This window comes from Oncorhynchus clarkii, unplaced genomic scaffold, assembly GCF_045791955.1.
Source record: "Oncorhynchus clarkii lewisi isolate Uvic-CL-2024 unplaced genomic scaffold, UVic_Ocla_1.0 unplaced_contig_8789_pilon_pilon, whole genome shotgun sequence".
NCBI classification, from domain to species: domain Eukaryota; kingdom Metazoa; phylum Chordata; class Actinopteri; order Salmoniformes; family Salmonidae; genus Oncorhynchus; species Oncorhynchus clarkii.
Window position 1 is genome coordinate 1 of NW_027260938.1, and position 27,971 is coordinate 27,971.

The 27,971-nt window shown below is 42.0% G+C and overlaps 1 protein-coding gene across 8 annotated transcripts in view; it reads right to left on the bottom strand.

The window, feature by feature from the left end:
• Positions 1-1,258: 1,258 nt before the first annotated feature.
• LOC139402445 (kelch domain-containing protein 3-like) overlaps positions 1,259-27,971 on the bottom strand; it is an 82,905-nt gene continuing 56,192 nt past the window's right edge. For all 8 annotated transcript variants that reach the window (XM_071146395.1, XM_071146390.1, XM_071146394.1 and 5 more), the window contains one exon: positions 1,259-1,694. In XM_071146395.1, coding sequence (XP_071002496.1) covers positions 1,325-1,694 — 370 coding nt within the window. In that variant the 3' untranslated portion in view covers positions 1,259-1,324. The remainder of the gene's footprint in view (positions 1,695-27,971) is intronic.

A 27,971-nucleotide genomic window follows, 5' to 3' on the forward strand; every position in this document is an offset into this window, starting at 1 on the left:
TAGAAGCACAAGCATTTCGCTACAGCCAATAACATCTGCTAATCACGTGTGACCAATAACATTTGTTTTGTTACAATTACACCACGAGTCGTTAATCATGAAGCATACACCCCTGCCTTTCTTCTTCTCTAAGAGATGTTTATTTTGTCTGCGCGACGCATAAAGAATCCTGGTGGCTGTACCGACCTTGATAGCATGTCCCCAGAGAGCCATGTTTCTGTGAAACAAAGTATGTTACAATCCCTGATGTCTCTCTGGAAAGCAACCCTAGCCCTAATTTTGTCTACGTTGTTATCTAGAGACTGGACATTAGTGAGTAAAATATGCAGAAGCGTTGGGTGGTGTGCGTGCCTCTGAATTCGGACCAGAAGGCATCTCCGTCTACCTCTCCTGTGGCAACGTTGTTTTGGGTCAGCCTCTGGAAACAGTTTGAATGCTTTGGGTAGTTCGAACTTCGGGAAAGTCATATTCCTGGTCGTAATGTTGGTGAGTTGACGTCGCTCTGATATCTAATAGTTCTTCCCGGCTGTATGTAATAACACTTAAGATTTTCTGGGCTAACAAAATTCTGCATAGTTTCCAAAGAGCTAGAAGCGAGGCGACCATCTCTATTGGCGCCATCTTGATATACTATAACCAGACTTCACTCTAATAAAGTCCCTGTAACCCACCCCCACTCCCGTGAGAAGAAAGAAACTTCCGTTCAGCTTGTGCCCTTAAAAGGGTTGTGCCACCGCTGGTATCATGCTGCTGCAATATGGACAGACAGACAGAGGCTCGGGGGTAGGGCTGCTACTGCAATATGGACAGACAGACAGAGGCTCGGGGGTTGGCATGCTGCTGCAATATGGACAGACAGACAGACAGAGGCTCAGGGGTTGGCATGCTGCTGCAATATGGACAGACAGACAGAGGCTCAGGGGTTGGCATGCTGCTGAAATATGGACAGACAGACAGAGGCTCAGGGGTTGGCATGCTGCTGCAATATGGACAGACAGAGGCTCAGGGGTTGGCATGCTGCTGCAATACGGACAGACAGACAGAGGGCAGGCTCAGCATGCTGCTGCAATATGGACAGACAGGCATGCTGCTGCAATATGGACAGACAGACAGAGGCTCAGGGGTTGGCTGCTGCTGCAATATGGACAGACAGACAGAGGGCAGAGGGGTTGGCATGCTGCTGCAATATGGACAGACAGGCTCAGGGGTTGGCATGCTGCTGCAATATGGACAGACAGAGGCTCAGGGGTTGGCATGCTGCTGCAATATGGACAGACAGAGGCTCAGGGGTTGGCATGCTGCTGCAATATGGACAGACAGAGGCTCAGGGGTTGGCATGCTGCTGCAATATGGACAGACAGAGGCTCAGGGGTTGGCTGCTGCTGCAATATGGACAGACAGACAGAGGCTCAGGGGTTGGCATGCTGCTGGCACAGAGACAGGGACAGGATGGGCACTGCCAGTCCACACTGTCCTCAGGTTTTTTACAGCCCACAAACATTGACCCTCTCTGTGACAATGAGACTGACCCTCTGCCAGCTGGCCATGGCTTTGTAGGGGCTGTGGAAGGAACAGGGTGTGTGTCTGTGTCTGTGTGTGTGTGAAAAAATAACAACTTACTGAAGTCTAGTATGTAGATGTCTGAATGATCCATGAGGTTAAACTCATCTCCCATCCCCTGCTCTGGACATGGGCTGTAGAGAGGAGACAACATGTTAGTTACACTGCTGTTCTGGACATGTCTGAGAGCTCATGTCATCACACCGTACAGGGCCATAGAGGTGTCATCACACAGGGTTAGCAGGAAGAGGACGTATACTGTTCAAGGCTTCTAACACATACAGGAAGTCCACATTAACCCCCCACTTCCTGTGTCTCTCCTTGGTCTCACTGGAGATAGTGTTTCTCCTCAAACCAAAGCATCTACCTAGCATCCCATCCATGTGGTACTATGACTGGTGTGATTGAGACATGAACTGTATGTCCATATTGACCACAGAACCCCTGCAGGGAACACTTGACCTGCTCCTCCTCCAGTTTTAACCCTTTCATCACCCAGGTTGAGCCCTGTCAGCCCCAGACCTGGTAGTAAACCCAGGAGGTACAAATTCAAGATCTCAAGAACAAGGACCAGACAGGGAGCCAGTCGGTCACACATAGACCTAGGGTACATGCTGATCAGAAGGACCTGCATCCTGTGTTTTGGGGTTGTTATCAGAAGATGAGAGCAGCTCTTATTAGGCCCACAGGAAGGAGAGAGGAGAGAGGTGGTCAGACGACAGTACTGATAGTAGCACCCCCCTCTTAAAGCCCTCTGTAGCATCTAGCATCACAACACATCTGTTTCCTGCCCTGCCTCAGACCTAGTACTACACACACCTGTCATGTCCTGCTGTCTGCTGGGGCAGACTGGTGCACCACAGAAGACCTAGTACAACACACAACACATCCAATAGCCTCTCACACACAACCAACACTGCAGCTATAACTTGAATAAGCTATCGTCTAATCGGGTATCGTCGAACCAACTATAGTTGCCTGTGGGTATCGTTGAATCAGGTATAATTGAATCAGGTATAGTTCAATTAGGTATAGTTGTCTGTGGCTAAAGTTGAATCAGGTATAATTGTCTGTAGCTATAGTTGAATCAGGTATAATTGAATCAGGTATAGTTCAATTAGGTATAGTTGTCTGTGGCTAAAGTTGAATCAGGTATAACTGTCTGTAGCTATCAGTTGAATCAGGTATAATTGTATGTAGCTACAGTTGAATCAGGTATAATTGAATCAGGTATAGTTGAATCAGCTATAGTTGTCTGTAGCTATAGTTGAATCAGGTATAGTTGAATCAGGTATAATTGTCTGTAGCTATCAGTTGAATCAGGTATAGTTGTCTGTAGCTATAGTTGAATAAGGTATAATTGTCTGTAGCTATAGTTGAATCAGGTATAGATGTCTGTAGCTATAATTGAATCAGGTATAATTGTCTGTAGCTATAGTAGAATCAGGTATAGTTGAATCAGGTATAATTGTTTGTAGCTATCAGTTGAATCAGGTATAATTGTCTGTAGCTATCAGTTGAATCAGGTATAGTTGAATCAGGTATAATTGTCTGTAGCTATCAGTTGAATCAGGTATAGTTGTCTGTGGCTATAGTTGAATCAGGTATAGTTGTCTGTAGCTATAATTGAATCAGGTATAATTGTCTGTAGCTATCCATTGAATCAGGTATAGTTGTCTGTAGCTATAATTGAATCAGGTATAATTGAATAAGGTATAATTTTCTGTAGCTATAGTTGAATCAGGTATAATTGTCTGTAGCTATCAGTTGAATCAGGTATAATTGTCTGTAGCTATAGTTTAATCAGGCATAATTGTCTGTAGCTATCAGTTGAATCAGGTATAATTGTCTGTAGCTATAGTTTAATCAGGTATAATTGTCTGTAGCTATCAGTTGAATCAGGTATAGTTGTCTGTAGCTATAATTGAATCAGGTATAGTTGTCTGTAACTATAGTTGAATCAGGTATAATTGTCTGTAGTTATCAGTTGAATCAGGTATACTTGTCTGTAGCTATAGTTGAATCAGGTATAATTGTCTGTAGCTATAGTTGAATCAGGTATAGTTGAATCAGGTATAATTGTCTGTAGCTGTCAGTTGAATCAGGTATACTTGTCTGTAGCTATAGTTGAATCAGGTATAATTGTCTGTAGCTATCAGTTGAATCAGGTATAATTGTCTGTAGCTATAGTTTAATCAGGTATAATTGTCTGTAGCTATCAGTTGAATCAGGTATAGTTGTCTGTAGCTATAATTGAATCAGGTATAGTTGTCTGTAACTATAGTTGAATCAGGTATAATTGTCTGTAGTTATCAGTTGAATCAGGTATACTTGTCTGTAGCTATAGTTGAATCAGGTATAATTGTCTGTAGCTATAGTTGAATCAGGTATAGTTGAATCAGGTATAATTGTCTGTAGCTATCAGTTGAATCAGGTATACTTGTCTGTAGCTATAGTTGAATCAGGTATAATTGTCTGTAGCTATAGATGAATCAGGTATCATTGTCTGTAGCTATAATTGAATCAGGTATAATTGAATCAGGTATAATTGTCTGTAGCTATAGTTGAATCAGGTATAATTGAATCAGGTATAATTGTCTGTAGCTATAGATGAATCAGGTATAATTGTTTGTAGCTATAGTTGAATCAGGTATAATTGTCTGTAGCTATAATTGAATCAGGTATAATTGTCTGTAGCTATAGTTGAATCAGGTATAATTGTCTGTAGCTATAGTTGAATCAGGCATAATTGTCTGTAGCTATCAGTTGAATCAGGTATAATTGTCTGTAGCTATAGTTTAATCAGGTATAATTGTCTGTAGCTATCAGTTGAATCAGGTATAGTTGTCTGTAGCTACAATTGAATCAGGTATAGTTGTCTGTAACTATAGTTGAATCAGGTATAATTGTCTGTAGTTATCAGTTGAATCAGGTATACTTGTCTGTAGCTATAGTTGAATCAGGTATAATTGTCTGTAGCTATAGTTGAATCAGGTATAGTTGAATCAGGTATAATTGTCTGTAGCTATCAGTTGAATCAGGTATACTTGTCTGTAGCTATAGTTGAATCAGGTATAATTGTCTGTAGCTATAGATGAATCAGGTATCATTGTCTGTAGCTATAATTGAATCAGGTATAATTGAATCAGGTATAATTGTCTGTAGCTATAGTTGAATCAGGTATAATTGAATCAGGTATAATTGTCTGTAGCTATAGATGAATCAGGTATAATTGTTTGTAGCTATAGTTGAATCAGGTATAATTGTCTGTAGCTATAATTGAATCAGGTATAATTGTCTGTAGCTATAGTTGAATCAGGTATAATTGTCTGTAGCTATCAGTTGAATCAGGTATAATTGTCTGTAGCTATAGTTGAATCAGGTATAATTGTCTGTAGCTATAGTTGAATCAGGTATAATTGTCTGTAGCTATAATTGAATCAGGTATAATTGTATGTAGCTATCAGTTGAATCATGTATAATTGTCTGTAGCTATAGTTGAATCAGGTATAATTGTCTGTAGCTATAGTTGAATCAGGTATAATTGAATCAGGTATACTTTTCTGTAGCTATAGTTGAATCAGGTAAAATTGTCTGTAGCTATCAGTTAAATCAGGTATAATTGTCTGTAGCTATAGTTTAATCAGGTATAATTGTCTGTAGCTATAGTTGAATCAGGTATAATTGTCTGTAGCTATCAGTTGAATCAGGTATAATTGTCTGTAGCTATAGTTGAATCAGGTATAATTGTCTGTAGCTATAGTTGAATCAGGTATAATTGTCTGTAGCTATCAGTTGAATCAGGTATAATTGTCTGTAGCTATAGTTGAATCAGGTATAATTGTCTGTAGCTATAATTGAATCAGGTATAATTGAATCAGGTATAATTGTCTGTAGCTATAGTTGAATCAGGTATAATTGAATCAGGTATAATTGTCTGTAGCTATAGTTGAATCAGGTATAATTGTCTGTAGCTATAGTTGAATCAAGGTATAATTGTCTGTAGCTATAGTTGAATCAGGTATAATTGAATCAGGTATAATTGTCTCTAGCTATAGTTGAATCAGGTATAGTTGAATCAGGTATAATTGTCTGTAGCTATAGTTGAATCAGGTATAGTTGTCTGTAGCTATAGTTGAATCAGGTATAGTTGAATAAAGTATAATTGTCTGTAGCTATCAGTTGAATCAGGTATAATTGTCTGTAGCTATAGTTGAATCAGGTATAGTTGAATCAGGTATAATTGTCTGTAGCTATAATTGAATCAGGTATAATTGTCTGTAGCTATCAGTTGAATCAGGTATAGTTGAATCAGGTATAATTGTCTGTAGCTATCAGTTGAATCAGGTATAATTGTCTGTAGCTATAGTTGAATCACGTATAATTGTCTGTAGCTATAATTGTATCAGGTATAATTATCTGTAGCTATCAGTTGGATCAGGTATAGTTGTCTGTAGCTATAATTGAATCAGGTATAGTTGAATCAGTTATAATTGTCTGTAGCTATCAGTTGAATCAGGTATAATTGTCTGTAGCTATAATTGAATCAGGTATAATTGTCTATAGCTATCAGTTGAATCAGGTATAGTTGTCTGTAGCTATAGTTGAATCAGGTATAGTTGTCTGTAGCTATAGTTGAATCAGGTATAATTGTCTGTAGTTATCAGTTGAATCAGGTATACTTGTCTGTAGCTATAGTTGAATCAGGTATAATTGTCTGTAGCTATAGTTGAATCAGGTATAGTTGAATCAGGTATAATTGTCTGTAGCTATCAGTTGAATCAGGTATACTTGTCTGTAGCTATAGTTGAATCAGGTATAATTGTCTGTAGCTATAGATGAATCAGGTATCATTGTCTGTAGCTATAATTGAATCAGGTATAATTGAATCAGGTATAATTGTCTGTAGCTATAGTTGAATCAGGTATAATTGAATCAGGTATAATTGTCTGTAGCTATAGATGAATCAGGTATAATTGTTTGTAGCTATAGTTGAATCAGGTATAATTGTCTGTAGCTATAATTGAATCAGGTATAATTGTCTGTAGCTATAGTTGAATCAGGTATAATTGTCTGTAGCTATAGTTGAATCAGGCATAATTGTCTGTAGCTATCAGTTGAATCAGGTATAATTGTCTGTAGCTATAGTTTAATCAGGTATAATTGTCTGTAGCTATCAGTTGAATCAGGTATAGTTGTCTGTAGCTACAATTGAATCAGGTATAGTTGTCTGTAACTATAGTTGAATCAGGTATAATTGTCTGTAGTTATCAGTTGAATCAGGTATACTTGTCTGTAGCTATAGTTGAATCAGGTATAATTGTCTGTAGCTATAGTTGAATCAGGTATAGTTGAATCAGGTATAATTGTCTGTAGCTATCAGTTGAATCAGGTATACTTGTCTGTAGCTATAGTTGAATCAGGTATAATTGTCTGTAGCTATAGATGAATCAGGTATCATTGTCTGTAGCTATAATTGAATCAGGTATAATTGAATCAGGTATAATTGTCTGTAGCTATAGTTGAATCAGGTATAATTGAATCAGGTATAATTGTCTGTAGCTATAGATGAATCAGGTATAATTGTTTGTAGCTATAGTTGAATCAGGTATAATTGTCTGTAGCTATAATTGAATCAGGTATAATTGTCTGTAGCTATAGTTGAATCAGGTATAATTGTCTGTAGCTATCAGTTGAATCAGGTATAATTGTCTGTAGCTATAGTTGAATCAGGTATAATTGTCTGTAGCTATAGTTGAATCAGGTATAATTGTCTGTAGCTATAATTGAATCAGGTATAATTGTATGTAGCTATCAGTTGAATCATGTATAATTGTCTGTAGCTATAGTTGAATCAGGTATAATTGTCTGTAGCTATAGTTGAATCAGGTATAATTGAATCAGGTATACTTTTCTGTAGCTATAGTTGAATCAGGTAAAATTGTCTGTAGCTATCAGTTAAATCAGGTATAATTGTCTGTAGCTATAGTTTAATCAGGTATAATTGTCTGTAGCTATAGTTGAATCAGGTATAATTGTCTGTAGCTATCAGTTGAATCAGGTATAATTGTCTGTAGCTATAGTTGAATCAGGTATAATTGTCTGTAGCTATAGTTGAATCAGGTATAATTGTCTGTAGCTATCAGTTGAATCAGGTATAATTGTCTGTAGCTATAGTTGAATCAGGTATAATTGTCTGTAGCTATAATTGAATCAGGTATAATTGAATCAGGTATAATTGTCTGTAGCTATAGTTGAATCAGGTATAATTGAATCAGGTATAATTGTCTGTAGCTATAGTTGAATCAGGTATAATTGTCTGTAGCTATAGTTGAATCAAGGTATAATTGTCTGTAGCTATAGTTGAATCAGGTATAATTGAATCAGGTATAATTGTCTCTAGCTATAGTTGAATCAGGTATAGTTGAATCAGGTATAATTGTCTGTAGCTATAGTTGAATCAGGTATAGTTGTCTGTAGCTATAGTTGAATCAGGTATAGTTGAATAAAGTATAATTGTCTGTAGCTATCAGTTGAATCAGGTATAATTGTCTGTAGCTATAGTTGAATCAGGTATAGTTGAATCAGGTATAATTGTCTGTAGCTATAATTGAATCAGGTATAATTGTCTGTAGCTATCAGTTGAATCAGGTATAGTTGAATCAGGTATAATTGTCTGTAGCTATCAGTTGAATCAGGTATAATTGTCTGTAGCTATAGTTGAATCACGTATAATTGTCTGTAGCTATAATTGTATCAGGTATAATTATCTGTAGCTATCAGTTGGATCAGGTATAGTTGTCTGTAGCTATAATTGAATCAGGTATAGTTGAATCAGTTATAATTGTCTGTAGCTATCAGTTGAATCAGGTATAATTGTCTGTAGCTATAATTGAATCAGGTATAATTGTCTATAGCTATCAGTTGAATCAGGTATAGTTGTCTGTAGCTATAGTTGAATCAGGTATAGTTGTCTGTAGCTATCAGTTGAATCAGGTATAATTGAATCAGGTATAATTTTCTGTAGCTATAGTTGAATCAGGTAAAATTGTCTGTAGCTTTCAGTTGAATCAGGTAAAATTGTCTGTAGCTATCAGTTGAATCAGGTATAATTGTCAGTAGCTATAGTTTAATCAGGTATAATTGTCTGTAGCTATAGTTGAATCAGGTATAATTGAATCAGGTATAATTTTCTGTAGCTATAGAGAATCAGGTAAAATTGTCTGTAGCTATCAGTTGAATCAGGTATAATTGTCTGTAGCTATAGTTTAATCAGGTATAATTGTCTGTAGCTATAGTTGAATCAGGTATAATTGTCTGTAGCTATCAGTTGAATCAGGTATAATTGTCTGTAGCTATCAGTTGAATCAGGTATAATTGTCTGTAGCTATAGTTGAATCAGGTATAATTGTCTGTAGCTATAATTGAATCAGGTATAATTGTCTGTAGCTATAGTTGAATCAGGTATAATTGTCTCTAGCTATAGTTGAATCAGGTATAGTTGAATCAGGTATAATTGAATCAGGTATAATTGTCTGTAGATTTAGTTGAATCAGGTATAATTGTCTGTAGCTATAGTTGAATCAAGGTATAATTGTCTGTAGCTATAGTTGAATCAGGTATAATTGTCTCTAGCTATAGTTGAATCAGGTATAGTTGAATCAGGTATAATTGTCTGTAGCTATAGTTGAATCAGGTATAGTTGTCTGTAGCTATAGTTGAATCAGGTATAGTTGAATAAAGTATAATTGTCTGTAGCTATCAGTTGAATCAGGTATAATTGTCTGTAGCTATAGTTGAATCAGGTATAGTTGAATCAGGTATAATTGTCTGTAGCTATAATTGAATCAGGTATAATTGTCTGTAGCTATCAGTTGAATCAGGTATAGTTGAATCAGGTATAATTGTCTGTAGCTATCAGTTGAATCAGGTATAATTGTCTGTAGCTATAATTGTATCAGGTATAATTGTCTGTAGCTATCAGTTGAATCAGGTATAATTGAATCAGGTATAATTTTCTGTAGCTATAGTTGAATCAGGTAAAATTGTCTGTAGCTATCAGTTGAATCAGGTATAATTGTCTGTAGCTATAGTTTAATCAGGTATAATTGTCTGTAGCTATAGTTGAATCAGGTATAATTGTCTGTAGCTATCAGTTGAATCAGGTATAATTGTCTGTAGCTATAGTTTAATCAGGTATAATTGTCTGTAGCTATAGTTGAATCAGGTATAATTGTCTGTAGCTATCAGTTGAATCAGGTATAATTGTCTGTAGCTATAGTTGAATCAGGTATAATTGTCTGTAGCTATAATTGAATCAGGTATAATTGAATCAGGTATAATTGTCTGTAGCTATAGTTGAATCAGGTATAATTGAATCAGGTATAATTGTCTGTAGCTATAGTTGAATCAGGTATAATTGTCTGTAGCTATAGTTGAATCAGGTATAATTGAATCAGGTATAATTGTCTGTAGCTATAGTTGAATCAGGTATAGTTGTCTGTAGCTATAATTGAATCAGGTATAATTGAATCAGGTATAATTGTCTGTAGCTATAGTTGAATCAGGTAGAATTGAATCAGGTATAATTGTCTGTAGCTATAGTTGAATCAAGGTATAATTGTCTGTAGCTATAGTTGAATCAGGTATAGTTGTCTGTAGCTATAGTTGAATCAGGTATAGTTGAATAAAGTATAATTGTCTGTAGCTATCAGTTGAATCAGGTATAATTGTCTGTAGCTATCAGTTGAATCAGGTATAGTTGAATCAGGTATAATTGTCTGTAGCTATAGTTGAATCAGGTATAGTTGAATCAGGTATAATTGTCTGCAGCTATAATTGTATCAGGTATAATTGTCTGTAGCTATAATTGAATCAGGTATAGTTGTCTGTAGCTATAGTTGAATCAGGTATAGTTGAATCAGGTATAATTGTCTGTAGCTATCCATTGAATCAGGTATAGTTGTCTGTAGCTATAATTGAATCAGGTATAATTGAATCAGGTATAATTGTATGTAGCTATAGTTGAATCAGGTATAGTTGAATCAGGTATAATTGTCTGTAGCTATCAGTTGAATCAGGTATAATTGTCTGTAGCTATAGTTGAATCAGGTATAATTGTCTGTAGCTATAGTTGAATCAGGTATAGTTGTCTGTAGCTATCAGTTGAATCAGGTATAATTGAATCAGGTTAAATTGTCTGTAGCTATAGTTGAATTAGGTATCATTGTCTGTAGCTATCAGTTCAATCAGATATAGTTGTCTGTAGCTATAGTTGAATCAGGTATAAATGTCTGTAGCTATAATTGAATCAGGTATAATTGTCTGTAGCTATAGTTGAATCAGGTATAGTTGTCTGTAGCTATAGTTGAATCAGGTATAGTTGAATCAGGTATAATTGTCTGTAGCTATCCATTGAATCAGGTATAGTTGTCTGCAGCTATAATTGAATCAGGTATAATTGAATCAGGTATAATTGTATGTAGCTATAGTTGAATCAGGTATAGTTGAATCAGGTATAATTGTCTGTAGCTATCAGTTGAATCAGGTATAATTGTCTGTAGCTATAGTTGAATCAGGTATAATTGTCTGTAGCTATCAGTTGAATCAGGTATAATTGAATCAGGTTAAATTGTCTGTAGCTATAGTTGAATTAGGTATCATTGTCTGTAGCTATCAGTTCAATCAGATATAGTTGTCTGTAGCTATAGTTGAATCAGGTATAAATGTCTGTAGCTATAATTGAATCAGGTATAATTGTCTGTAGCTATAGTTGAATCAGGTATAGTTGTCTGTAGCTATAGTTGAATCAGGTATAGTTGAATCAGGTATAATTGTCTGTAGCTATCCATTGAATCAGGTATAGTTGTCTGTAGCTATAATTGAATCAGGTATAATTGAATCAGGTATAATTGTATGTAGCTATAGTTGAATCAGGTATAGTTGAATCAGGTATAATTGTCTGTAGCTATCAGTTGAATCAGGTATAATTGTCTGTTGCTATAGTTGAATCAGGTATAATTGTCTGTAGCTATAGTTGAATCAGGTATAATTGAATCAGGTATAATTGTCTGTAGCTATAGTTGAATTAGGTATCATTGTCTGTAGCTATCAGTTCAATCAGATATAGTTGTCTGTAGCTATAGTTGAATCAGGTATAATTGTCTGTAGCTAAAGTTGAATCAGGTATAATTGTCTGTAGCTATAATTGAATCAGGTATACTTGTCTGTAGCTATAGTTGAATCAGGTATAATTGTCTGTAGCTATAGTTGAATCAGGTATAATTGTCTGTAGCTATAGTTGAATCAGGTATAATTGTCTGTAGCTATCAGTTGAATCAGTTATAATTGTCTGTAGCTATAGTTGAATCAGGTATAATTGTCTGTAGCTATTAGTTGAATCAGGTATAATTGTCTTTAGCTATAACTGAATAAGGTATAATTTAATCAGGTATAATTTTCTGTAGCTATAGTTGAATCAGGTATAATTGTCTGTAGCTATAGTTGAATCAGGGAAAGTTGTGTGTTGCCATCATTTTGTATCAGCCACCATTTTGAATCAGCCATCAGTTGAATTAGGTATAATTGTCTGTTGCCATCATTTTGTATCAGCCACCATTTTGAATCAGCCATCAGTTTAATCAGGTATACAGTATTTATCTGTAGCAGCTAAGGCAAGGGAATAGCTGAACCATGTACAGTCTGCTTTGGCTAAAGTCAATTCGGTGTGAGGATGTGAAAGACAATATTGCTTGAATAAGAGGAAAACAGTTATCACTTAATTACAATAACATCCATTTGTTGAATGACATCCTGTAGAAGGTGAATTTCACTATCCCTCTTCCTTCTGTTTTCCCATCTCTTCCTTTCGCTCTCTCCATTCATTTTCATTACTTACTCCATCATTATCCATCTCTCTCCGCGTTCCCAGGATGTTGTAAGGTTTTACGTTCCTAATCTTGACTAAATAAACAGCTTGTGGATTTAAAGCGTCCAGGAGAGGAACGGAGCACGAGCCCACAGGTCCCAGGGGGCCAGCTGGGGAACTCATTACGCACCAACTCTACCCTCCCCACCCAGATCTTCTACTACCCCCACCCCCCCTCATTGGTAGGTCCCCTAACCCTGACCACCCCACCAACCTCCCCCAGCAGCTTACAGCGATTTTCAAACACAATGAGATTAGAGGTGACGTGGGGAGAAAGACAACACCCTCTCTCTGGCTAGAAAGTTTTAGAAATGTAAATCCTACCCTGTGATGTCACAGCAGAAGCATTTTAGGACCTTTCTTCTGATCTTTTTAACCACAGTTCATAGAAACACGCCGTTTTCAGGTTTGGTGCTGGAGATGTTAAAACGTGGCAGATTTGCACTGTAAACAGACATGCTCCTCTCTCTCATTCAGTACATCAGATTTACACTGTAAACAGACATGCCCCTCTCTCTCATTCAGTACATCAGATTTACACTGTAAACAGACATGCTCCTCTCTCTCATTCAGTACATCAGATTTACACTGTAAACAGACATGCCCCTCTCTCTCATTCAGTACATCAGATTTGCACTGTAAACAGACATGCTCCTCTCTCTCATTCAGTACATCAGATTTGCACTGTAAACAGACATGCTCCTCTCTCTCATTCAGTACATCAGATTTACACTGTAAACAGACATGCCCCTCTCTCTCATTCAGTACATCAGATTTACACTGTAAACAGACATGCTCCTCTCTCTCATTCAGTACATTAGATTTCTGACACAAATGGAAAACTGTGCAGAACGGCAGTTCATAGGGTTACACTAGGCTGATCACCAGAGAGACAGAGGGGGGAGACACACAGTGAGACGATGTTAGCATTAGGGCCTGTATCTGTTCCTCCTGATAAGAGTCTGACAGGAAGTCATATTGTAGCATGATGAGTTCCTCTGAACAGAAGGTTCTGAAGGACGAACAGGAAGTAGTGTAATGATTCTGAAGGTCCACAGCTTAACAGGAAGTGGACAGAGGATGAAGCAGGAAGCAGTCTCACATCAAATCCGTCCAAGACTGAGGATACAGCCGATAACAGACTCCCAGTGCTTGTTCAGGCCAGGGATAGATCATCACTGGGGCTTGTCTTCATGAAGGCATAGCACATGAAGGTGTGATGGCATTTCCTTATCTGCTAAAGAGTAGCCTCGTTGTTGGACATGTGAAAGTTGTTGTTGGAATCACAAACAATAGACGACATTGTGTTTTCTCGAGCTGTTTCAAGGTTCCTCTGGGTTAGTTGTAGGGCCTTTGTCTCTATAACATGGTGTGAAGGGTTCTCTCTGGGTTAGTTGTAGGGCCTTTGTCTCTATAACATGGTGTGAAGGGTTCTCTCTGGGTTAGTTGTAGGGCCTTTGTCTCTATAACTTGGTGTGAAGGGGTCTCTCTGGGTTAGTTGTAGGGCCTTTGTCTCTATAACATGGTGTGAAGGGGTCTCTCAGGTTTAGTTGAAGTCACACCCTTTATGTGACTAAACCTAACCAGTCTGGTATCTATCCTACCTGGCACCACAACACTATAAGGAGGAACAGACAGGCCTTAACCAGTCTAGTATCTATTCTACCTGGCACCACAACACTATAAAGAGGAACAGACAGGCCCTAACCAGTCTAGTATCTATACTACCTGGCACCACAACACTATAAGGAGGAACAGGGGTAGTCGGCAAGTTAATATTTAAGTATCGCAATGTCCTGTCCTCACTGTGCTGACTACAGTTAATGTTGAAGTCTACTCTATCCTGGCACCACCTCACACACAAACCAATCAGATCCTGAAGTGGGGCAACCAACGCTGAGAATCATTCCATTCCTCTACAGGGCTAATTTCCTCCATCTAAAGGGAAACTGAGATACAACATACATTCGCTACCCTAGCTGTAGACTTCAAGTTACTGCGCTAACGCTAGTTAGCATTGGATTGCTAAACTACCTCTATCTTCATACAACAACATAAACATTGTAACCACAATTTCATCTAAATCTGGGGGTGTAGATAAACTTAATTGCCCGAATCTCAGGCAGCTTTCAATGCATCTGTGCCCCATCCTGGGTAGTGGCTAAGTAGTGGCTGACTAGACTGTAGTGACTGACTAGACTGTAGTGGCTGACCAGACTGTAGTGGCTGACCAGACTGTAGTGGCTGACCAGACTGTAGTGGCTGACTAGACTGTAGTGGCTGACTAGACTGTAGTGGCTGACTAGACTGTAGTGGCTGACCAGACTGTAGTGGCTGACCAGACTGTAGTGGCTGACCAGACTGTAGTGGCTGACCAGACTGTAGTGGCTGACCAGACTGTAGTGGCTGACCAGACTGTAGTGGCTGACCAGACTGTAGTGGCTGACCAGACTGTAGTGGCTGACCAGACTGTAGTGGCTGACCAGACTGTAGTGGCTGACCAGACTGTAGTGGCTGACTAGACTGTAGTGACTGACTAGACTGTAGTGACTGACTAGGCTGTAGTGGCTGACTAGACTGTAGTGGCTGACTAGACTGTAGTGGCTGACTAGACTGTAGTGGCTGACTAGACTGTAGTGGCTTACTAGACTGTAGTGGCTGACTAGACTCAAATCAGTTGTTACGGGTCTGTCTGCTTCATGTGTTTAGGTGAGACAGACTTCAGTCCTACTCTGGAGGTGAGGCAGACTTCAGTCCTACTCTGGAGGTGAGACAGACTTCAGTCCTACTCTGGAGGTGAGACAGACTTCAGTCCTGCTCTGGAGGTGAGACAGACTTCAGTCCTGCTCTGGAGGTGAGACAGACTTCAGTCCTGCTCTGGAGGTGAGACAGACTTCAGTCCTACTCTGGAGGTGAGACAGACTTCAGTCCTACTCTGGAGGTGAGGCAGACTTCAGTCGTGCTCTGGAGGTGAGACAGACTTCAGTCCTGCTCTGGAGGTGAGACAGACTTCAGTCCTACTCTGCTCTGGAGGTGAGACAGACTTCAGTCCTACTCTGCTCTGGAGGTGAGACAGACTTCAGTCCTACTCTGCTCTGGAGGTGAGACAGACTTCAGTCCTACTCTGCTCTGGAGGTGAGACAGACTTCAATCCTACTCTGCTCTGGAGGTGAGACAGACTTCAGTCCTACTCTGGAGGTGAGACAGACTTCAGTCCTGCTTTGCTCTGGAGGTGAGACAGACTTCAATCTTACTCTGCTCTGGAGGTGAGACAGACTTCAGTCCTACTCTGGAGGTGAGACAGACTTCAGTCCTGCTTTGCTCTGGAGGTGAGACAGACTTCAGTCCTACTCTGGAGGTGAGACAGACGTCAGTCCTACTCTGCTCTGGAGGTGAGACAGACTTCAGTCCTACTCTGCTCTGGAGGTGAGACAGACTTCAGTCCTACTCTGCTCTGGAGGTGAGACAGACTTCAATCCTACTCTGCTCTGGAGGTGAGACAGACTTCAGTCCTACTCTGGAGGTGAGACAGACTTCAGTCCTGCTTTGCTCTGGAGGTGAGACAGACTTCAGTCCTACTCTGGAGGTGAGACAGACGTCAGTCCTACTCTGCTCTGGAGGTGAGACAGACGTCAGTCCTACTCTGCTCTGGAGGTGAGACAGACTTCAGTCCTGCTCTGGAGGTGAGACAGACTTCAGTCCTAGTCTGCTCTGGAGGTGAGAGACAGTTATCTGGGAGAGATAGTGTCCATCCAAACAGCTCAACTGGGATCATACTAGACTATTGTTCTTCAGTCTAACATTAAATCTCTTCTTCAGTTTTATCACTGCCTAATTTGTTGTGACAGAAAGGGAGACAAGACTACACACATCACATGTGTTTATGTGTAACACTCAACCCCCAAAGCCTCTGTATACAACCAGGTAGTGGGTTAAAGGGTTACAGATAAGGTGGGTTTGGGAACAGAGGACATGTTGAAGATTTGAAGAGTAAATGACAGTCTCTCAGCCACGACGCCGGACACTGCTCTGTGCTGACCACAGTGACCTGAGGTCCTGACCAGGTTCTGAACATCCATGTGCTGACCGCCCCATATCCTGCTGGGTCATCTCTTCCATATGACAGGCTGCATCTCAGGGAGTGTGTTTGGGAGGGTTTGACTATGGAGAAACCTCTGACCTTCAGGAGTACAGACAATATGGCATGGCCCATCTCAATGCCTTGGGGTGAGGTAGCTATTCCTCTTCTCTGGCCCATCTCAAAGCCTTGGCGTTAGTCTGCCCTATGAACCCTGATGTAGAACACAGAGATAATAGACTTATATGCAGCTGGACTAGTAGCTCTACCAGCCAGTAAAGCGGTTTGGTGGCAGCAACACATTCTGACATATCTGATACACTAACCCTGAACAGCTCTGGTACCTGCAGCTCAACCAAACACCCTGTCAGAACAACCTTCAGCAGACTGGGAGGTTCTGTACAGATTAAATGCCAAGGATTAAGGGTGAGGTTGTGGTTTGGTAATGGGGATTAAACCCCAGGCACAGGAACTTCCACTACACCTAGTCAGACCTCCTAAACTACACCTAGTCAGACCTCCTTCACTACACCTAGTCAGACCTCCTCCACTACAGCTAGTCTAGTCAGACCTCCTCCACTACACCTAGTCTAGCCAGACCTCCTCCACTTCACCTAGTCTAGCCAGACCTCCTCCACTACACCTAGTCAGACCTCCTCCACTACACCTAGTCAGACCTCCTCCACTACACCTAGTCTAGTCAGACCTCCTCCACTACACCTAGTCTAGTCAGACCTCCACTACACATAGTCTAGTCAGACCTCCTCCACTACACCTAGTCAGACCTCCACTACACCTAGTCTAGTCAGACCTCCTGCACTACACCTAGTCTAGTCAGACCTCCTGCACTACACCTAGTCTAGTCAGACCTCCTCCACTACACCTAGTCTAGTCAGACCTCCTCCACTACACCTAGTCTAGTCAGACCTCCTCCACTACAGCTAGTCAGACCTCCTCCACTACACAGTCTCAGACCTCCTCCACTACACCTAGTCTAGTCAGACCTCCTCCACTACACCTAGTCTAGTCAGACCTCCTCCACTACACCTAGTCAGACCTCCTCCACTACACCTAGTCTGACCTCCTCCACTACACCTAGTCTAGCCAGACCTCCTCCACTACACCTAGTCAGACCTCCTCCACTACACCTAGTCTAGTCAGACCTCCTCCACTACACCTAGTCTAGTCAGACCTCCTCCACTACACCTAGTCTAGTTAGACCTCCTCCACTACACCTAGTCAGACCTCCTCCACTACACCTAGTCTAGTCAGACCTCCTCCACTACACCTAGTCTAGCCAGACCTCCTCCACTACACCTAGTCAGACCTCCTCCACTACACCTAGTCTAGTCAGACCTCCTCCACTACACCTAGTCTAGTCAGACCTCCTCCACTACACCTAGTCAGACCTCCTCCACTACACCTAGTCAGACCTCCTCCACTACACCTAGTCTAGTCAGACCTCCTCCACTTCACCTAGTCTAGTCAGACCTCCTCCACTACACCTAGTCTAGTCAGACCTCCTCCACTACACCTAGTCTAGTCAGACCTCCTCCACTACACCTAGTCTAGTCAGACCTCCTCCACTACACCTAGTCTAGTCACACCTCCTCCACTACACCTAGTCTAGTCAGACCTCCTCCACTACACCTAGTCTAGTCAGACCTCCTCCACTACACCTAGTCTAGTCAGACCTCCTCCACTACACCTAGTCTAGTCAGACCTCCTCCACTACACCTAGTCTAGTCAGACCTCCTCCACTACACCTAGTCTAGTCAGACCTCCTCCACTACACCTAGTCAGACCTCCTCCACTACACCTAGTCTAGTCAGTCCTCCTCCACTACACCTAGTCTAGTCAGACCTCCTCCACTACACCTAGTCTAGTCAGACCTCCTCCACTACACCTAGTCTAGTCAGACCTCCTCCACTACACCTAGTCTAGTCAGACCTCCTCCACTACACCTAGTCTAGTAGACCTCCTCCACTACACCTAGTCTAGTCAGACCTCCTCCACTACACCTAGTCTAGTCAGACCTCCTCCACTACACCTAGTCTAGTCAGACCTCCTCCACTACACCTAGTCTAGTCAGACCTCCTCCACTACACCTAGTCTAGTTAGACCTCCTCCACTACACCTAGTCTAGTCAGACCTCCTCCACTACACCTAGTCTAGTCAGACCTCCTCCACTACAGCTAGTCTAGTCAGACCTCCTCCACTACACCTAGTCTAGTCAGACCTCCTCCACTACAACTAGTCTAGTCAGACCTCCTCCACTACACCTAGTCTAGTCAGACCTCCTCCACTACACCTAGTCTAGTCAGACCTCCTCCACTACACCTAGTCTAGTCAGACCTCCTCCACTACAGCTAGTCAGACCTCCTCCACTACAGCTAGTCTAGTCAGACCTCCTCCACTACACCTAGTCTAGTCAGACCTCCTCCACTACACCTAGTCAGACCTCCTACACTACACCTAGTCTGACCTCCTCCACTACACCTAGTCTAGCCAGACCTCCTCCACTACACCTAGTCAGACCTCCTCCACTACACCTAGTCTAGTCAGACCTCCTCCACTACACCTAGTCTAGTCAGACCTCCTCCACTACACCTAGTCTAGTTAGACCTCCTCCACTACACCTAGTCAGACCTCCTCCACTACACCTAGTCTAGTCAGACCTCCTCCACTACACCTAGTCTAGCCAGAACTCCTCCACTACACCTAGTCAGACCTCCTCCACTACACCTAGTCTAGTCAGACCTCCTCCACTACACCTAGTCTAGTCAGACCTCCTCCACTACACCTAGTCTAGTTAGACCTCCTCCACTACACCTAGTCAGACCTCCTCCACTACACCTAGTCTAGTCAGACCTCCTCCACTACACCTAGTCTAGTCAGACCTCCTCCACTACACCTAGTCTAGTCAGACCTCCTCCACTACACCTAGTCTAGTCAGACCTCGTCCACTACACCTAGTCTAGTCAGACCTCCTCCACTACACCTAGTCTAGTCAGACCTCCTCCACTACACCTAGTCTAGTCAGACCTCCTCCACTACACATAGTCTAGTCAGACCTCCTCCACTACACCTAGTCTAGTCAGACCTCCTCCACTACACCTAGTCTAGTCAGACCTCCTCCACTACACCTAGTCTAGTCAGACCTCCTCCACTACACCTAGTCTAGTCAGACCTCCTCCACTACACCTAGTCTAGTCAGACCTCCTCCACTACACCTAGTCTAGTCAGACCTCCTCCACTACACCTAGTCTAGTCAGACCTCCTCCACTACACCTAGTCTAGTCACACCTCCTCCACTACACCTAGTCTAGTCAGACCTCCTCCACTACAGCTAGTCAGACCTCCTCCACTACACCTAGTCTAGTCAGACCTCCTCCACTACACCTAGTCTAGTCAGACCTCCTCCACTACACCTAGTCAGACCTCCTTCACTACACCTAGTCTAGTCAGTCCTCCTCCACTACACCTAGTCTAGTCAGACCTCCTTCACTACACCTAATCTAGTCAGTCCTCCTCCACTACACCTAGTCTAGTCAGACCTCCCCCACTACACCTAGTCTAGTTAGACCTCCTCCACTACACCTAGTCTAGTCAGACCTCCTCCACTACACCTAGTCTAGTCAGACCTCCTCCACTACACCTAGTCTAGTCAGACCTCCTCCACTACACCTAGTCTAGTCAGACCTCCTCCACTACACCTAGACCTCCTCCACTCTAGTCTAGTCAGACCTCCTCCACTACACCTAGTCTAGTCAGACCTCCTCCACTACACCTAGTCTAGTCAGACCTCCTCCACTACAGCTAGTCTAGTCAGACCTCCTCCACTACACCTAGTCTAGTCAGACCTCCTCCACTACAAGACCTCCTCCACTACACCTAGTCTAGTCAGACCTCCTCCACTACACCTAGTCTAGTCAGACCTCCTCCACTACACCTAGTCTAGTCAGACCTCCTCCACTACACCTAGTCTAGTCAGACCTCCTCCACTACACCTAGTCTAGTCAGACCTCCTCCACTACACCTAGTCTAGTCAGACCTCCTCCACTACACCTAGTCTAGTCAGACCTCCTCCACTACACCTAGTCTAGTCAGACCTCCTCCACTACACCTAGTCAGTCAGACCTCCTCCACTACACCTCCTCCACTACACCTAGTCTAGCCAGACCTCCTCCACTACACCTAGTCAGACCTCCTCCACTACACCTAGTCTAGTCAGAACTCCTCCACTACACCTAGTCTAGTCAGACCTCCTCCACTACACCTAGTCTAGTCAGACCTCCTCCACTACACCTAGTCTAGTCAGACCTCCTCCACTACACCTAGTCTAGTCAGACCTCCTCCACTACACCTAGTCTAGTCAGACCTCCTCCACTACACCTAGTCTAGTCTAGTCAGACCTCCTCCACTACACCTAGTCTAGTCAGACCTCCTCCACTACACCTAGTCTAGTCAGACCTCCTCCACTACACCTAGTCTAGTCAGACCTCCTCCACTACACCTAGTCTAGTCAGACCTCCTCCACTACACCTAGTCTAGTCAGACCTCCTCCACTACACCTAGTCTAGTCAGACCTCCTCCACTACACCTAGTCTAGTCAGACCTCCTCCACTACACCTACTGCTAGTCTAGTCAGACCTCCTCCACTACACCTAGTCTAGTCAGACCTCCTCCACTACACTGCTAGTCTAGTCAGACCTCCTCCACTACACCTAGTAGTCTAGTCAGACCTCCTCCACTACACCTAGTCTAGTCAGACCTCCTCCACTACACCTAGTCTAGTCAGACCTCCTCCACTACACCTAGTCTAGTCACCTAGTCAGACCTCCTCCACTACACCTAGTCTAGTCAGACCTCCTCCACTACACCCTAGTCAGACCTCCTCCACTACACCTAGTCTAGTCAGTCCTCCTCCACTACACCTAGTCTAGTCAGACCTCCTCCACTACACCTAGTCTAGTCAGACCTCCTCCACTACACCTAGTCTAGTCAGACCTCCTCCACTACACCTAGTCTAGTCAGACCTCCTCCACTACACCTAGTCTAGTCAGACCTCCTCCACTACACCTAGTCTAGTCAGACCTCCTCCACTACACCTAGTCTAGTCAGACCTCCTCCACTACACCTAGTCTAGTCAGACCTCCTCCACTACACCTAGTCTAGTCAGACCTCCTCCACTACACCTAGTCTAGTCAGACCTCCTCCACTACACCTAGTCTAGTCAGACCTCCTCCACTACACCTAGTCTAGTCAGACCTCCTCCACTACACCTAGTCTAGTCAGACCTCCTCCACTACACCTAGTCTAGTCAGACCTCCTCCACTACACCTAGTCTAGTCAGACCTCCTCCACTACACCTAGTCTAGTCAGACCTCCTCCACTACACCTAGTCTAGTCAGACCTCCTTCACTACACCTAGTCTAGTCAGACCTCCTCCACTACACCTAGTCTAGTCAGATCTCCATATGACCAATTCTGTTGGACCAAACCTTAAATGCAAAGATGGAGTTGAAACTGCTTGTTGTCAGAGAGGTGATATTTAGTCGTAGTGGTTGTAAGTGGCACGGGGAGGGGTTTGGTGTCTGTGTACGAGAGGGAAGGTGCACACAGCACAGAAGACAAGACCAAAAAGAAAACGCTGATAAAAAAATGTATTAAAACCTTGATTCTTGCGATACGGGCATTTGGAACATCGCCCTTAAACATACAGTGCCTCCAGAAAGTTTTCAAACCCCTCAACTTTTTCCACATTTTGTTGTGTTGCAGCCTGAATTTAAAATGGATTAAATTGAGATTGCGTGTCACTGGCCTACACACAATACCCCATATAATGTCAAAGTGGAATTATGCTTTTATATATTTTTTTTTACAAATGTATAAACAATTACAATCTGAAATGTCTTTGGTCAATAAGTATTCAACCGCTTTGTTATGGCAAGGCTAAATAAGTTCAGGAGTAAAAATGTGCTTAACAATTCACATCAGTTGAATGGACTCACTTTGTTCAATAGTGTTTAACATGATTTTTGAATGACTACCTCATCTCTGTACCCCAAACATACAATTATCTGTAAGGTCCCTCAGTCGAGCAGTGAATTTCAAACACAGATTTAACCACAAAGACCATGGAGGTTTTCTAATGCCTTGGAAAAAAGGGCACCTATTGGTAGATGGGTAAAAAAAATACAAAAATAAATACAATGAATATCTCTTTGGGCATTGTGAAGTTATTAATTACACTTTAGATGGTGTATCAATACACCCAGTCACTACAAATATACAGGCGTCCTTCTTAACTCAGTTGCTGGAGAGAAAGGAAACCGCTCAGGGATTTTACCATGAGGCCAATGATGACTTTAAAACAGTTACAGAGTTTAATGGCTGTGATAAGAGAAAACTGATCAACATTGTAGTTACGCCAAAATACTAACCTAAAGGACAATGTACAGAATAAAGAATTTTCAAAACATGCATTATGTTTGCAATAAGCCACTAAATTAAAACTACAAAAACGTGGAAAAAGAAATTAACTTTATGTCCTGAATACGAAGTGTTATGTTTGGGGCAAATCCAACACATCACTTAGTACCACTCTGCATATTTTCAAGCATGGTGGTGGCTACATCATGTTATGGGTATGCTTTTCATCGGCAAGGACTGGGTAAACAGAATGGAGATAAGCACAGGCAAAATCCTAGAGGAAAACCTGCTTCAGTCTTCTTTCCACCAGACACTGGGAGACAAATTCACCTTTCAACAGGACAATACAACACAAGGCCAAACATACACAGAGTGTACAAAACATTAGGAATACTTGCTCTTTCCAGGAAACTGACCATGTGAATGCCAAGATAGTTATGATCCTTATTGATGTCACTTGTTAAATCCAATTCAATCAGTGTAGATGAAGGGGAGGAGACAGGTTAAACAAGGATTTTTTTTTTAAAGCCTTGAGACAAGGATTGTGTATGTGTGCCATTCAGATGGTGAATGGGCAAGACAAAAAATGTAAGTGCCTTTGGCATGGTAGTAGGTGCCAGGCGCACCAGTTTGTGTTACAAACGGCAACACTGCTGGGTTTTTCACACTCAACAGTTTCCCGTGTGTATAAAGAATGGTCTACCACCCAAAAGACATCCAGCTAACTTGACACAACTGTGTGAAGCATTGGAGTCAACATGGGCCATCATCCCTGTGGAACGCATTCGACACCTTGTAAAGTCCATGTCCGGATGACCTGAGGCAGTTCTGAGGGCAAAAGGGGGTGCAACTCAATAATAGGAAGGTGTTCCTAATGCTTTGTCCACTCAGTGTAAATCGACCTGTATAGACTAGGTAAAGGAAAGGGGGTACAACTCAATAGTAGGAAGGTGTTCCTAATGTTTTGTCCACTCAGTGTAAATCGACCTGTATAGACTAGGTAAAAGGAAGGGGGTACAACTCAATAGTAGGAAGGTGTTCCTAATGTTTTGTCCACTCAGTGTAAATCGACCTGTATAGACTAGGTAAAGGGAAGGGGGTACAACTCAATAGTAGGAAGGTGTTCCTAATGTTTTGTCCACTCAGTGTAAATCGATCTGTATAGACTAGGTAAAGGGAAGGGAAAGGGGGTACAACTCAATAGTAGGAAGGTGTTCTTAATGTTTTGTCCACTCAGTGTAAATCGACCTGTATAGACTAGGTAAAGGGAAGGGGGTACAACTCAATAGTAGGAAGGTGTTCCTAATGTTTTGTCCACTCAGTGTAAATCGACCTGTATAGACTAGGTAAAGGGAAGGGAAAGGGGGTACAACTCAATAGTAGGAAGGTGTTCCTAATGTTTTGTCCACTCAGTGTAAATCGACCTGTATAGACTAGGTAAAGGGAAGGTGTTCCTAATGTTTTGTCCACTCAGTCTAAATCGACCTGTATAGACTAGGTAAAGGGAAGGGGGTACAACTCAATAGTAGGAAGGTGTTCCTAATGGTTTGTCCACTCAAGAGTACACTGAAGTTGCCTACCAAGAAGACATTGAATGTTCCTTAGTGGCTGATTAACAGTTTTGACTTAAATCACCTTGAAAATATATGGCAAGACATAAAAATGGCTGTCTAGGAATGATCTACAACCAACTTTACAAAGCTTGAAGAATTTGTTTTAATAATGTGCAAATATTGTTCAATCCAGGTGTGGAAAGCTCTTAGAGACTAACCCAGAAAGACTCACAGCTCTTAGAGACTAACCCAGAAAGACTCACAGCTCTTAGAGACTAACCCAGAAAGACTCACAGCTGTAATCACTCTTAGAGACTTACCCAGAAAGACTCACAGCTGTAATCACTCTTAGAGACTAACCCAGAAAGACTCACAGCTGCAATCACTCTTAGAGACTAACCCAGAAAGACTCACAGCTGCAATCACTCTTAGAGACTAACCCAGAAAGACTCACAGCTGTAATCACTCTTAGAGACTTACCTAGAAAGACTCACAGCTGTAATCACTCTTAGAGACTTACCCAGAAAGACTCACAGCTGTAATCACTCTTAGAGACTAACCCAGAAAGACGCACAGGTGTAATCACTCTTAGAGACTTACCCAGAAAGACTGACTATTGACTTAGGGGTATGAATACAGTATTTCTATATTTCATTTTCAATAAATGTGCAAAAATGTCTAAAACCATATTTTCACTTTGTCATTATGGACATTGTACGTAGAAAAATCAATTTAATCCATGTTGAATTCAGGCTGTAACAACAAAATGTGGAATAAATCAAGGGGTATGAATACTTTCTGAAGGCACTGCAGATTCAAATGAATCAAAGGAATTTGATATATCGCCCAGTCCTAACAGTGTCTGGCCAAGTAAGGACGGATCTTTCTGACAGTAGGATTCTATAACAGCAGGCCTGTTCCAGCCTGGCAGAGAGAGCATGGAGGGGAGCTGCAGAGACAACATCAATCAGCCTCTCAGTCAGTCATTCATAGTAAAGGTCAATTTAACATAGTGAAGCACGTAAGACTGCTACTGAGCTGTTTACTCTCTGTGTGATGCATATGAGCCAATTAAAACACTGTGAAGGACGGTAGATACATCAACTATAGGCACAGAAAACTGATGACGGCTGGAAACTGGAGTTTGTTAAAGTGTTTCATTGGTCATACAGCAGATAGGGTGGGGCGACAACCTTTGGGGAACGCACAACCTCTGGGGAACGCACAACCTCTGGGGAACGCACAACCTCTGGGGAACGCACAACCTCTGGGGAACGCACAACCTCTGGGGAACGCACAACCTCCGGGGAACGCACAACCTCTGGGGAACGCACAACCTCTGGGGAACGCACAACCTCTGGGGAACGCACAACCTCTGGGGAACGCACAACCTCTGGGGAACGCACAACCTCCGTGCACTAGATGGGCCTAGTGCACGGCTCTGACGGTCTGTCTGGTGGCTGACCTGCCTGTAGTGATAGATAGTTGTGTCAGGAAAACAACCTCTCACTCAACGTCAACAAAACAAAGGAGTTGATCGTGGACTTCAGGAAACAGCAGAGGGAGCACCCCCCTATCCACATTGACGGGACAGTAGTGGAGAAGGTGGGAAGTTTTAAATTCCTCGGCGTACACATCACAGACAAACTGAATTGGTCCACCAACACAGACAGTGTGGTGAAGAAGGCGCAGCAGCGCCTCTTCAACCTCAGGAGACTGAAGAAATGTGTCTTGTCACCAAAAACACTGACAAACTTCTACAGATGCACAATCGAGAGCATCCTGTCGGGCTGTATCACCGCCTGGTACGGCAAATGCTCCGCCCACAACCATAAGGCTCTACAGAGGGTAGTGAGGTCTGCACAACGCATCACCGGGGGCAAACTACCTGCCCTCCAGGACACCTACACCACCCGATGTCACAGGAAGGCCAAAAAGATCATCAAGGACAACAACCACCCGAGCCACTGCCTGTTCACCCCGCTATCATCCAGAAGGCGAGGTCAGTACAGGTGCATCAAAGCTGGGACCGAGAGACTGAAAAACAGCTTCTATCTCAAGGCCATCAGACTGTTAAACAGCCACCACTAACATTGAGAGGCTGCTGCCAACATAGTGACTTGAAATCATTGGACACTCTAACAAATGGAACACTAGTCAATTTAATAATGCCACTTTAATAATGCATTAATCATCTCATATGTATATAATGTATTTTATACCATCTATTGCACATTGCCTATGCCGCTCTGTTATTGCTCAACCATATATTTACATGCACATATTCTTATTCATTCCTTTACTTAGATCTGTGTGTATTAGGTAGTTGTGGAATTGTTAGATTACATGTTTGATATTGCTGCACTGTCAGAACTAGAAGCAAAAGCATTTCGCTACACTCACATTAACATCTGCTAACCATGTGTGTGTGACCAATATAATTTGATTTGAGATAGGCTTAGTGCACGGATCTGTCTGTCTGGTGGCTGACCTGCCTATACTGTGCCCCTAACCGTCTCTCTCCATCCCTAGCTAGCGCACATGAGTGTTTGTGTTCTCGGAAGTACGGAAACGAATGCTCTGTTCCAAAAATACTTAATCTCAGGATACTTAATCCACTAACTGTCTTGGTAAGTCACAGTATTTTTTACGTAATGGGAGCTTGAGGCAGTATAACGTAATGAGAGTTTGAGGCAGTACTGTGTATATGGGAGCTTGAGGCAGTATCGAGTAAATGGGAGCTTGAGGCAGTATTGTGTAAATGGGAGCTTGAGACAGTATCGAGTAAATGGGAGCTTGAGGCAGTATCGAGTAAATGGGAGTTTGAGGCAATATTGAGTAAATGGGAGCTTGAGACAGTATTGAGTAAATGGGAGCTTGAGGCAGTATCGTGAAAATGGGAGTTTGAGGCAGTACAATGTAATGAGAGCTTGAGGCAGTATAATGTAATGAGAGCTTGAAGCAGTACAATGTAATGGGAGCTTTGAGGCAGTATAATGTAATGGGAACTTGAGGCAGTATAATGTAATGGGAGCTTGAGGCAGTATAATGTAATGGGAACTTGAGGCAGTATAATGTAATGGGAGCTTTAGGCAGTATCATTGTTTGAAAGCTGAACGTACTACTTTACTTCTGATAATGAGGCATGTCTTACCTTGCTTCACAGTAGCCTAGCCAAAATCCATCCATAGATATGTGGGGGTAATTATTTTATAAAAGACTTCCTCATGTCATTAACCAGCATTTCTCTCCTGTTCTATTGATTTTCATATCAACTTTATTTCGTTGTCCAGAAGCCCAAAGGTACAATCCTAGTCATATTGGCAACCCATCCTAGTTGTTGCTATTAGGTTCCCAGTCTTTCTACGTTTGAGGTTTTCAGCTCTGGCACATATGAAACACTCAGGTGAACTGTTTC